Raw genomic sequence first — 13,534 nt, forward strand, 5'->3', positions numbered from 1 at the left:
TTGGTCTTGAAAACGACTTTGAATTTTTACGCCCAAAATAAATTGGTTTTTCCTATGTTTTCCATAGCAACCTTAACAGTATCGCTTCATGTAGCACCTCTACGGAAAGGGATTTTTGTCACGAATCCAACGATGCCTGAAAAATTGTCAGGTTCGCAAAACTGAGGAAGTTACAACAGCTGCAAACTCACGTTTGTTTTTTTTTTAATTTTTTAATTTCAATTATGCGATTTGGAAGCAATACTTGTAGTTTTCAAGGAAATAGAAGAGAGTATTGCTTCATCCAGCACCATTACGGAAAGAGATTTTCTTCACGAATCCAACGGTGTGCTCAAAATTTTGAAGTTCTTAAAACTTAGAATATTACAGCATTTTCAAACTCATGTTGATTTTTTTTAGCATTTTCGGATATTGATTATGCGTTTTTGAGCTTATTTCTTGAAGGAAAAACATAAGAGTTGCACTAAACCGAATTTTTTGCCATAATGTTCAATGCTGTATACTCAACTCGAAAAATTTTTTCGCATCAAAAATTGAAAATTTTTATAAGGAGTTACCCTTTGCTAAAAAATGCAAAAAAATTTAAATGTGAAATTTCAAGTAATTCTGTTTACTTTACGAATCGTCTTCGAATTTCGAACTGCGAAATACTTACAAATTTTCGAAATTCGAAAAAATTAAGGAGTTATAGCGTTTTTGGCCTTGAAAACGACTTTGAATTTTTACGCATAAAAAAATTGGCTTTTGCAATGTTTTCCATAGCAACTTTTACAGTATCGCTTTATGCAGCACTTCTACGGAAAGGGATTTTCGTCACGAATCCAACGCTTTCTGAAAAATTTCGATGTTCGCAAAACTGAGGAAGTTAATGCAGTTGCAAACTCAAGTTGGCTTTTTTGAATTTTTGGATATCAATTATGCGATGTTGAAGCAATACTCGTAAATTTTTCAAGGAAATAGAAAAGAGTATTGCTTCACCCAGCAACCATTACGGAAAGAGATTTTCTTCAAGAATCCAACGGTGTGCTCAGAATTTTGAAGTTCTCAAAACTTAGAATGTTACAGCATTTTCAAACTCATGTTGAGTTTTTTTAGCATTTTCGGATATTGATTATGCGTTTTTGAGCTTATTTCTTGAAGGAAAAACATAAGAGTTGCACTAAACCGAATTTTTTGCCATAATGTTCAATGCTGTATACTCAACTCGAAAAATTTTTTCGCATCAAAAATTGAAAATTTTTATAAGGGGTTAGCCTTTCCTAAAAAAATGCAAAAAAAATAAAATGTGAAATTCCAAGTAATTCTGTTCACTTTACGAATCGTCTTCGAATTTCGAACTGCGGAATACTTAAAAATTTTCGAAATTCGAAAAAATGAAGGAGTTACAGCGTTGTTGGCCTTGAAAACGACTTTGAATTTTTACGCCCAAAATAAATTGGATTTTGCTTTGTTTTCCATAGCAACCTTAACAGTATCGCTTCATGTAGCACCTCTACGGAAAGGGATTTTTGTCACGAATCCAACGGTGCCTGAAAAATTGTCAGGTTCGCAAAACTGAGGAAGTTACAACAGCTGCAAACTCACGTTTGTTTTTTTTTTTAATTTTTTAATTTCAATTATGCGATTTTAAAGCAATACTCGTAAAGTTTTCAAGGAAATAGAAGAGAGTATTGCTTCATCCAGCACCATTACGGAAAGAGATTTTCTTCAAGAATCCAACGGTGTGCTCAGAATTTTGAAGTTCGCAAAACTAAGGATGTTACAGCAATTTCAAACTCACGTTGATTTTTTTAGCATTTTCGGATATTGATTGTGCGATTTTGAGCTTGTTTCTTGAAGGAAAAACATAGGAGTTGCACTAAACCGAATTTTTTGCGATTATTTTCAATACTTTATTCTCAACTCGAAAAATTTTTTCGCATCAAAAATTGAAAATTTTCATAAGGGGGCCTTTCCTAAAAAAATGCAAAAAAATAAAATGTGAAATTCCAAGTAATTCTGTTCACTTTACGAATCGTCTTCGAATTTCGAACTGCGGAATGCTTAAAAATTTTCGAAATTCGAAAAAATGAAGGAGTTACAGCGTTGTTGGCCTTGAAAACGACTTTGAATTTTTACGCCCAAAATAAATTGGTTTTTGCTTTGTTTTCCATAGCAACCTTAACAGTATCGCTTCATGTAGCACCTCTACGGAAAGGGATTTTTGTCACGAATCCAACGGTTTCTGAAAAATTGCTAAGTTCGCAAAACTGAGGAAGTTACAGCAGCTGCAAACTCACGTTTGTTTTTTTTGGAATTTTTTAATTTTAATTATGCGATTTTGAAGCAATACTCGTAAATTTTTCAAGGAAATAGAAGAGAGTATTGCTTCATCCAGCACCATTACGGAAAGAGATTTTCTTCACGAATCCAACGGTGTGCTCAAAATTTTGAAGTTCTTAAAACTTAGAATGTTACAGCATTTTCAAACTCATGTTGATTTTTTTTAGCATTTTCGGATATTGATTATGCGTTTTTGAGCTTATTTCTTGAAGGAAAAACATAAGAGTTGCACTAAACCGAATTTTTTGCCATAATGTTCAATGCTGTATACTCAACTCGAAAAATTTTTTCGCATCAAAAATTGAAAATTTTTATAAGGAGTTACCCTTTGCTAAAAAATGCAAAAAAATTTAATTTAATCTAAGTTCTCAAAACTTAGAATGTTACAGCATTTTCAAACTCATGTTGATTTTTTTTAGCATTTTCGGATATTGATTATGCGTTTTTGAGCTTATTTCTTGAAGGAAAAACATAAGAGTTGCACTAAACCGAATTTTTTGCCATAATGTTCAATGCTGTATACTCAACTCGAAAAATTTTTTCGCATCAAAAATTGAAAATTTTTATAAGGGGTTAGCCTTTGCTAAAAAAATGCAAAAAAATTAAAATGTAAAATTTCAAGTAATTCCGTTTACTTTACGAATCGTCTTCGAATTTCCAACTGCGAAATACTTAACAATTTTCGAAATTCGAAAAAATGAAGGAGTTATAGCGTTTTTGGCCTTGAATACGACTTTGAATTTTTACGCCCAAAATAAATTGGTTTTTCCTATGTTTTCCATAGCAACCTTAACAGTATCGCTTCATGTAGCACCTCTACGGAAAGGGATTTCTGTCACGAATCCAACGGTGCCTGAAAAATTGTCAGGTTCGCAAAACTGAGGAAGTTACAACAGCTGCAAACTCACGTTTGTTTTTTTTTTTTTAATTTTTTAATTTCAATTATGCGATTTTAAAGCAATACTCGTAAAGTTTTCAAGGAAATAGAAGAGAGTATTGCTTCATCCAGCACCATTACGGAAAGAGATTTTCTTCAAGAATCCAACGGTGTGCTCAGAATTTTGAAGTTCTCAAAACTTAGAATGTTACAGCATTTTCAAACTCATGTTGATTTTTTTAGCATTTTCGGATATTGATTATGCGATTTTGAGCTTGTTTCTTGAAGGAAAAACATAGGAGTTGCACTAAACCGAATTTTTTGCGATTATCTTCAATGCTGTTTACTCAACTCGAAAAATTTTTTCGCATCAAAAATTGAAAATTTTTATAAGGGGTTAGCCTTTCCTAAAAAAATGCAAAAAAAATAAAATGTGAAATTCCATGTAATTTTGTTCACTTTACGAATCGTCTTCGAATTTCGAACTGCGGAATGCTTAAAAATTTTCGAAATTCGAAAAAATGAAGGAGTTACAGCGTTTTTGGCCTTGAAAACGACTTTGAATTTTTACGCCCAAAATAAATTGGTTTTTCCTATGTTTTCCATAGCAACCTTAACAGTATCGCTTCATGTAGCACCTCTACGGAAAGGGATTTTTGTCACGAATCCAACGGTTTCTGAAAAATTGCGAGGTTTGAAAAGCGGTGGAAGTTACAGCAGTTGCAAACTCACGTTGGCTTTTATGCATGACACCATCTGATGCACTAAATTTATGCTTCATCTTATGCCTCTGCACATTGTGGCTACCCAAATTGTAGCGACCACTGCCGTGAGGTTAAGGGAGCTTTCTCATTGGTCATGTGGCGGCTAAGGACACTGTGTTACCCTTGAGCCGCTCTTTGATAAAAATTACTGTATCACTATTTCTGATTGAACCGATTGGAACTACGATATCTCTGGTAACAGAAGTTATATACGGATGGTTCCAAATTAAACGACCAGGTGGGCTTTGGGGTGTATTCTAAAGATCTAGAACTGGTCATATCGAAAAGGTTACCCGACCACTGCAGTGTGTATCAGTCAGAGATCCTTGCAATTAAGGAAGTGATGGAATGACTAAAATATAATGCAATTACGACGATTGACATAAATATCTTCTCAGACAGCCAGGCAGCCATTTAATTCCAGGACAACGTATTTCTGAACACAAAAATCGCCCTCGACGATCGCAGATCTCTCAACAAGATGGCTGAACAGTTCAAAATTCACCTGTTCTGGGTGCCGGGCCACAGAGATATCCCAGGGAATAGTAAAGCGGATGAGCTTGCGAGACTAGACACTGGAATCTGTGGGTATGCCTCTAGCGAGATGTAAGCTAAATTTTCAGAACCAGGCTCGAAGGTCAATGAATGATAGATGGTTACAAAGAGGGGCTGTGAGCATTCTAAAACTATGTGGCCTAATCTAGATTTGAAGAGGTCTACTTATTTGCGTCTCAGTCATTGTGTCCGTCATGAGAGGTCACTGTCTAATCGGAAAACATGCTGACAGACTGAAGGTTGCCAGTAACGACTTTTGCATAAGCTATAGGGACATCGAAGAAGAAGAGACTATAGAACACCTTCTGTGTGTCCCGCACTTGCAGTTAGAAGGAGTTCCACTTTAGGTTCTCATTTCTTCGAGCACCTGTCTGATTTAGCGGATGTGAACATTCGCAAGTTATTGGGCTTTTTAAAGCGATATGGATGGTTCAATGGTAGGAACAAGAAGGCATCTTCCTTCTTCTGTTCCTGTGATGTCACAATGGACGAAAACGTCTAAGTGAGTCTGGCATGGCAGACTGTCACTTAAATCTAACCTAAACAGTCAACGTGTTTTGAATAATAAAACACACTTGCCAAACTTTTACAAGTTCTTTGCTATGCTATTCTGTGAATAGAAAACATTGAATATGATCTCGAGCTGGAAGATCTTCGAAAAATCACGAAAAGATTTTAAAGAGCAAAAAATACAAATTTTTTCCACGAACATTCACCTAAATTCTCACATATCAATGAGTGCAGTCCGATTCAAGTTTAAGCTCAATGATAAGTGGCCTCCTTTTAATAGCCTAGTCCGAACGATGTGCCGCAGTGAGACACCTCTTTGGAGAGAAGTTTTACATGGCATAGTACCTCACCAATGTTGCCAGCATTGGGAGGGGAAAACCACCGCTGAAATTTATTTTTTTTTCTGATGGTATAGCCAGGATTCTAAACCAGGCGTTCAGTATCATAGGCGGACAAGCTAACCACTGCGCTATGGTGGCCTCCAAACAGGAAAGTTAAGTATTGCTTCTATTGCAGCACCATTACAAACCAGAATATTTGCCCTCTAATCCCGGAATGCTTTCGGATTTCTTTAATTCGAATTTACAGCATTTTCACACTCGGACAATAAAAAATGGTATTTTGCTTATTTTTTCAAAAATTACAAGTTTTTTTTCCAAGTTAGCATCAATATAGAAATGGGGATGTTACACAGTCGGTTGCTTCCGACCTTTTTTTTGCTATTTGTCTTGTTGCTTTTAAGTTAAATGAATCGACGGAAGTTTAAAGACTTTTTAAAGCAAAAATTTCGCAAGTGCTTGTCTTTACAACATCACAACAATAATTGTTTTTATATTTATCTAATTATACTCCAATATGGTCTTTAGAACTAGACATTATTGCAGTTAAGTGTTATTACTTATAGATTTTACAGTATTATAGTATGAACATTCAGTTTTATTTTATTATGTGTGCACTACAATTCGTTATCTTTTATTATTGATTGAAGTTATCAGTAGAGCAACCTACTGGAATTTACAAATAGCCACACATAAATAGAACTTTATCGTCAGCCCCCCTAAGTGGTTTGTTTTACGCTTCACATTATCAATATTCAAAAATCACACTGATAAGTCGTCAAATGCAAATTTTCTTGTTTTCTGTGTTGATTACACCATGGGCCTTGAACAAAAGGAGAAAATGCAGGGGTATTTACATAAAATATCACATTTGTTTATTTTTATTCTATACTAAATCCTTAGGTTCTTTGCAATCTGGGGGAATGCCTTCGAAGGGACCACCTCCCTCACCACCACCGCCTCCAATGCCGGCGATGATTTTCAAAATATCACTGGGAGAATAACCACCAAGCATGCCATTCACCAACTGTAAGTAAATAAGGTAATGTTGGTAACATTGTAAACCCTAAGAAAATATATTTTTAATTCTTACATTCTCAACGTAGCCAACAATGCCCTTTTCTTGCGCTTCCACCCAAACATCATTCAATAATTCAATACCCAATTCATTGATTAAAGCATGGAAGAAGTCATTGATGCGAGGTTCTTCAATGATATCTTCAATATTTACCCAAAGTTCTCCAATGCTTAGCTAAAATATGAAAAGCTGATACACACATTCAAAGTATTTTATTAATAGAAAAGAACTAACCTCAATTGTTAAGCCACGAATACCAACACTGCTTAAAGAAATACTAAATATCCAGGAAATGGCAAATCTGGCAGATCCCAAGCGGCCACTGTTAAGGGAATACAAAGAATGTGTTAATCAAAATGTTTTGTAGTCAATTTGTAATGCATCAAAATATTCATATCTAACCCTATAAGGTTGTTATAGAGATTTGTTGGCCATATAGGCTAATCTGTCCAGCCATAAAGATTGATAGCCTGACAATATCCTTCTGATGTTCAAAATGAGGGTCTTTTGAATTGTAAAAGATCCATGGAGGTAGGCATACAAAGTTTTAACTGGTCTACCTTAAAAAAAAAGTTTTTATATGTTTTTGTTTTTACTTACTCTGCAGTTCCATCTCCGTTCAAGTTAACTACACGTGCTATGGAGCCCTTGGCTGTATACAAGGACTTAAGAACGGTCATGGGCATAACAATTTCCATGTTGGATCTTCTAAAAGGTGTTGTTGTAATCTTCAGAGACGTCACATCAAAATCCGATAAGCCAGTCAAAGCTAAATTTGTCAAAGATCCAGTAAAACTAAATTAAAGTTGAAAGAATTTATAACAAAAATTTGTTTTATAAAAAAATTTGTTTTGAAAAAACTCACTCAACCAGATATTGATTATCCACACTGGTTTCAACATGATCAATTTTTATGGGATCCAATGCTGGTAGTCCAAACTTTGGTATGGGATGGCACATACGCATACGCAATTCCTCAAGGAATTCTAAAATAGCATCCTCCATCAGGGCATTGCCCTGTGGTAGTGAGCTTGTAAATATGGCTATTACAGCCACTATGGTAAATAGTCCAAATTTCATGGTTTATCCGCTGCTCGGCTATTAACTTCTTAGCAAAAGGTTTGCCCTACCTAATAATTCTCTTTAGGCGGCTAATCTACTACTAAATTTATTATAAGCATAGAATTGCCTTTTTGTTGAATTGTAGTAATCAATGGAAGGCCCGAGGCATGGTTATTTTTATATCGGTCAGCTAAAAGATTAGTATGAAGTTATCGTAGTTGTTATTGACAAACGTTTTGTTTTTTTTTTCTTATATATAACAGCAACATTAACGTTTATGCCGTGTGAAAATGCAAATCATTTTTATGCCCGTACTTCTAGTATTTTGTATAGATTTAGATTTACATTCTATCATGTTAAAGATTTCATTTATTAATCAACATTTTTTTTATTGACATACATAAAAAATTTTAATGAATTAAGAATACTTTAATTTTCACTTGGTGCTTCTTTCAAATGTTCTGGCATTGCTTGTATTTCGGTTTTAGTAGCATTGAGCGCCACACCTTCTGGCAGATTTCGTTCAATATATTCCAAGAATGTATCCAAAGTTGATCCTGTCAGTTTGTGGAAGTTCATGTGGCGGAAGTATGTACGAATTTCATATTGAACTCGATGTTTTTTGTAAATATGCACAGATTTTAAAAGAGTCATGCGTTCCTTGTGTGCTTTACGTGGAGCCCAACTGAAAGAAAGAACATTTTGTTAGTACGGAATGCAACGATTTTTGGTTATTTTTCACTTGAGAATGGACAGAAGCTAATTATTTTCTCACTTCTTTCAAACTTAGATAAAGTTGAGTCTAATCGACTTACATATTTTATTCTAAAGTTTGGCTTGCGAATTGGTTAGAATGACAGATCTGTCAGAATGCCGCCCTCCGAACTGCGACGGGCTGTCTTCTCAGTTCTCATGTAGACCACCTCCATCAGGAGACAAAGATCCTACCAGTGCGAAGACAAAACTACATGCTGTCTAAGCAATAGCTTTTGGGTAGATCTACAAGCAGGCTCGAACTTTGAGGAGCGATAGTACCCATTAAAAGAAACCCAGGAGAATTTCCATATGCTGAGCATTTCGTAAATTGCATAGCACGACTATTGATTTTCACGCCATCACTACCATGTCACTGAACCGTTGGCGTAACTTTGGACCTATTAAAGGACACTGTCAACAAGACGCTCCAGCCAGTCCTGCATCGTTGAATCCCTAACTATTTGTTTTGTGGTATGTGGAATTTAGGCATAAGAAGTCTAAGTACCATTAAAAATTAAAAAGAGAGTTTTCCAAGGTGGCAACATAATTACTCTGTTTAACCAAATAAACAGGTGGTTACATGGCTTCCGTCACTGGCGTTGGTGACGTGAGCGACAGCTTAAACCTCCACCTCACCGATATTGCCGCTAATGTAGCTGCAAGAAACAACTCACTAAATTGCTCACTATATGGACTATCCAAGGTGGTATTGGACCTAAATCGGCAAGATAAAATTGTACAGCAGAGTTTTCGTGTAGATTACCTCCATACGGTTACAAATGAAAAAACCCGTGCGTAGGCACAATTACTTGTACATCTTGCCTAAGTGGTGTATACTGGGCAATATGATCTAGAGCAGGGGCCGAATCACTGCATACGTGATCGAGTGCGCTTTTGTATGGATGTTATACAAATTTTTTACACATTTGAATATCAAATTTTTTATAAATTATGAGCGAATTAAACATTCCCGCAGTTAAATTTCAAAAATCCACGTTGAGTAAAGAAATAGATTCATAATTGGGAGATTTCGAACAATTTACTCGTTCACGTATGCGGTAATTCGGCCTCAGGTGGTTCAAAGCAATAATAGAGAAATTTTTGATCAAGCAGTTTATCTAGTGGGTCTAAGTTAGTGTGCCTGCGCATTTTAAACTCGATTATAGCTGTTCACTGCTTTCGCTACCGTATCCTCGGGAATGCTATTCAATTTTGTACGCGGATCCGATGTCCCAGTCAGACCAGTCAGACATTTTTATAGCCGAGTCCGAACGGCGTGCCTCAGTGCGACAGCTCTTTGCAGAGAAGTTGTACATGGCATAGTACCTCACAAATGTTGCCGGCATTAAGAGGGTAAAACCACCGCTGAAAATTTTTTCTGATGCTCTCGCTAGGATTCGAACCCAGGCGTTTAGCGTCAAAGGCGGAAATGCTAACCTCTGCGTTACGGTGGCCTCCGACCATAGATTGCCTTGGAAAAGGAACATTGGTTGAAAAAGGTACTCAATACATTCTTTGTGAACGTTTTGGGGGCGGCTACCAGTCAGAAGTTCACATTGATATACCAGGGGTCGAATTACGCCATACGAGAGCGGGTAAAGTCGATCAGGAACCGAGATTATTGAAAATCGATCATTATATATAAAACTTAGACATACAAATTTATATACAAGTGGTATAACTTCCATTAAATACGAGTTGATGTTTCAATAAATCCGAGTTGATTCATTCAATACGAAATCGCACTCGATCACGTATGCGGTAATTCGGCCCCAGGCTTATACTACTTAATTATATACCCCCTCCGTATTCGTTCTTTTCGGCACGTTGACGAATTCAAGGTGAAAGAAGGTGAATTCGAGGTGAAAGGTGTCTAAGGATCTGGACATAGTTTATCAATGAGAATGATACCTCGCTTTTCATAGATTTGATCATGGGAAAGCTTAATAAAATCTTATTAAAAACGCTATTTTAACTTTCAACCTATCTCAATTAATGTTTTATTTTTCGATATAGTAAAGACAATATAGCTTTATTCATTGCTAATAATATTTCAGTTGGATGAAAATAAAACTCACTTGAATTCAAAAAATTAAATCGAAAGGTCTTTTGATAATGGCAGCTATACCTTAAAACTTATCTCACACCATAACTACATTTGAGATATATAGGCTTTGGCTAGTGTGATATCACTGATATATGAGCGTTTTCTCCTGTTCCTTAGTGGAATGTTCATGGGCAAAATTTGCATTTGATATCACAATGCACAAAGTGAGCCTCAGGCCAAACATTGCCTGAACATAGTTTCATCATTAAATAGATTAACTAGCACAGGGATATTGTAGTCATTCTGTTTTTACTTAATAATTAGTTTTTTCTCAGCTTTATCTTAACTCACCAATTTCCTTTTTACTTAATTATAAGTTTTTTCTCAGGTTTATCTTCACTCACCAATTTCCCACCTCAATACCCAAATGATTAGCAGCAGTTGTAGCAAACCATGAATAACTTTTCAAAACGGCAGGATCAATTCCCCTCAATTCAATTTCTAATTTGCTGTACAATTTATCCTTTTCTTCTGATAATACCGGGTTAGTTGATGTTTCTGGTTTGGTTATGGCCGCGGAGGCATCTGTGGCCAGGCAGCGAAAGGCTGCTAAGGGACTGCGAGCGTATAACACATTTCTAAAAATCTGTAAATTTATTAAAAATTACTAAGATTTGTTTAAATATAAACGTTTTTATACAAGAAATACAAACAGAATTCATATTTTCCCTGATGCCGATTGAAAATCAAGTATTTGGTTATGCAAGTAAAGGCCTGACACCATAACAAAAGTCAGCTGTTGCAATGGCAAATATGAAGTCACAGGGTAGCATAACAATTAAATTATTTTTAACGGTTCCTTAAAAAAATGTAAACAAATAAAATATCAGAAGAAAAGTCTTTCTTGAATTATTTACTAAAATATGTATATGTGTCTTTATATTAAAAAGACATCAATTGACATCAATATCTATATGTAAAGCCTAAATTTTTCTCAGTGTTAGGCAGCGCTGTCAAAATTCAAATTAGATGTAGACAAGAGAATATTAATAAAAAGAGATTACAAGATGTGCTTAGAAAAATACTGTCATGCTTCATGTGTATAAGAATAATTTTTAAAGTGCATTAAGATGGATTTTGTTGCGACAAACAAAAACACAAATAAAAAATAAAGCTCCTATTCTTGCAACACTTTAATCTTAATATTTAGATTTTGGTGTCTAATAGGTCAGATTCATTTGGCATCTACGACATCTCTTTAATTTTTCTCTCCTCATACACGTGCGTTAAAAAGTTTCATATTTATTTACAAAAAAAGAATTCCTACAGCTTGATAATGGAAAACGAAGGTAAGAATAATTTTTATCAATTAATTTTAGAATCATATTTTACTTTCTTTTAGATATTCCCACCTTAGAAATGGACCCAGAAAGCGGCAGCATGAATAATGATTCCGATTTTACGGATGACGATTCGGCCGATGAGCAACAAATGGATCAGGGGGAACCAACAACTTGTTTATTCTGTACACAGGTTTTTAAGTGTATTGAATTAGCCTTAGAGCACCTTAAAACGGAACATAACATTAATTTTGCCCAACTGAAGGCGAAATTTCACATGGATCAGTATTCCTTTATAAAACTAATCAATTATATACGAGCGGAGGCAAATGTTACCCCAGAAATGTTGAATAGCGCCAATGAAGAATTATGGAAAGATGAGAAATATCTTAAACCCCAGGACTATGAACCCTGGCTAAGTTATGGTATAAACATTATAGGAAATTCAACTTGCATGAATTATAATTTATTTAATCTTTGCAGATTATGACGAGCTACAAGCTGAGGAGAATACAGGCAAACCTTTGAATGAAACGGATTTAAAACTCTTGGTTCAAACCTTGCTCCAAAAAGTTAAACTTCAGCAAACGCAATTGGAGCAGGCTTCACAAGATGTGGCTGTCATGCGGCAAGGTTTTCAGCGCCTCTTAGAAAAGGATGATACAAATAAAGAAAATGGTTTGAGGTGTGTCTCTTCTGTTTCGGTTAAAGCGGATTCCAGCTATTTTGATAGTTATGCCCACTTTGGCATACATCACGAAATGCTTTCTGTAAGCAAATGTGTAACTCAATTTTTTATATTAAAATAACAAAATCTATAAATTCCTAATAGGATACTGTAAGGACAACCAGTTACCGTGATGCTCTATTGAAAAACAAAGAATTTGTCAATGGAAAGCATGTTCTTGATGTTGGCTGTGGCACGTCAGTTCTTTCTATATTTGCCTCGCAGGCAGGAGCGGAGAAAGTTGTTGGTATCGATAACTCAGATATCATATATAATGCCATGGACATAGTAAAGTAGGATAAAAAAAATCTGGCCTATATTTACAATAACATATACACTTTTTTCTTTAGGAAAAACAACATTGAAAATGTAACGTTGGTCAAGGGTCGTTTGGAGGAAACCAATTTACCCATAGAAAAATTTGATATTATCATTTCGGAATGGATGGGCTATTTCCTACTCTTCGAAGGGATGTTGGACAGCGTTATACATGCAAGAGATAATCACTTGAAAGAAAATGGCATACTTTTGCCTAATCGATGCACCATGAGCATAGTAGGATACGGCAACGATTCATTATTTAATCAGCATGTCACATTTTGGAATGATGTTTACGGTCTTGATATGTCCACAATGAAAAAAGACGTTTTGCATGAACCCCTAATAGATATAGTTGACCCAAAATATATTTTGACCGACTCAAATTGTATTGCTGATTTGAATTTAATGACGGTCAATTTAAATTATTCCAATTTCAATTATAACTTTGAATTGAAATGTTCCAAAACTGGTAATTTGTCTTCCTTTGTTGGCTATTTTGACAATTATTTTGACCTACCCGTTCCTGTTATGTTTGGAACTTCACCGAACGACAAGCCCACACATTGGAAACAAGTTGTTTTCTTTTTGGAAAAGCCCCAAAATGTTCAAGAGGGCGATGTGGTCAAAGGCATTATACAATGCAAACGCAGTTCAAAGAGTGCTAGGTCATTAGATATTGTCATAGAAGTGTTTAACAAGAAATATACATATTATTTAGACTAAATTGGATTTTTTTTTTCAAAATAAGCGATTAGGTAATGGCATAAGTGGTTTCTGTTTGTACATTTATTTAGCTTGATTAACAAGACCTATAATTTTAACAAAAAGCAAAGAAAA

General features: G+C 35.2%; 3 protein-coding genes and 1 long non-coding RNA gene across 5 annotated transcripts; 2 read left to right on the forward strand and 2 right to left on the reverse strand.

Moving 5' to 3' along the window:
* Window positions 1–6,129: 6,129 nt before the first annotated feature.
* LOC131995232 (uncharacterized) lies at window positions 6,130–10,762 on the forward strand. Of its 2 annotated transcripts, none has more exons than XR_009397301.1 (5): window positions 6,130–6,215; window positions 6,270–6,408; window positions 6,473–6,975; window positions 7,052–7,504; window positions 10,698–10,762. It is a non-coding gene; the product is annotated as an uncharacterized LOC131995232 (long non-coding RNA). The 2 variants fall into 2 exon arrangements; XR_009397300.1 differs by having other exon boundaries at window positions 6,270–6,395.
* Window positions 6,138–7,692, reverse strand: LOC106096400 (uncharacterized). Its single transcript, XM_013264140.2, has 5 exons — window positions 7,310–7,692; window positions 7,045–7,239; window positions 6,679–6,766; window positions 6,460–6,618; window positions 6,138–6,393 (listed from the first exon to the last, which is right to left on the reverse strand). The coding sequence occupies exons 1-5, from the start codon at window positions 7,522–7,524 to the stop codon at window positions 6,253–6,255; spliced, it is 798 nt and encodes a 265-aa protein (XP_013119594.1). The 5' UTR covers window positions 7,525–7,692; the 3' UTR covers window positions 6,138–6,252.
* On the reverse strand, window positions 7,847–11,120 carry LOC106096401 (small ribosomal subunit protein uS10m). The gene is made up of 3 exons (XM_013264141.2): window positions 11,023–11,120; window positions 10,714–10,955; window positions 7,847–8,191 (listed from the first exon to the last, which is right to left on the reverse strand). Exons 1-3 carry the CDS (start codon window positions 11,029–11,031, stop codon window positions 7,936–7,938), a joined length of 507 nt encoding a protein of 168 aa, XP_013119595.1. The 5' UTR covers window positions 11,032–11,120; the 3' UTR covers window positions 7,847–7,935.
* A 435-nt stretch (window positions 11,121–11,555) lies between these two features.
* On the forward strand, window positions 11,556–13,421 carry LOC106096394 (protein arginine N-methyltransferase 1). The gene is made up of 5 exons (XM_013264128.2): window positions 11,556–11,658; window positions 11,712–12,074; window positions 12,133–12,419; window positions 12,482–12,669; window positions 12,727–13,421. The coding sequence occupies exons 1-5, from the start codon at window positions 11,646–11,648 to the stop codon at window positions 13,418–13,420; spliced, it is 1,545 nt and encodes a 514-aa protein (XP_013119582.2). The 5' UTR covers window positions 11,556–11,645; the 3' UTR covers window position 13,421.
* The last annotated feature ends 113 nt before the right edge of the window (window positions 13,422–13,534 follow it).

The sequence above is a fragment of the Stomoxys calcitrans genome, chromosome 2, assembly GCF_963082655.1.
Source record: "Stomoxys calcitrans chromosome 2, idStoCalc2.1, whole genome shotgun sequence".
NCBI classification, from domain to species: domain Eukaryota; kingdom Metazoa; phylum Arthropoda; class Insecta; order Diptera; family Muscidae; genus Stomoxys; species Stomoxys calcitrans.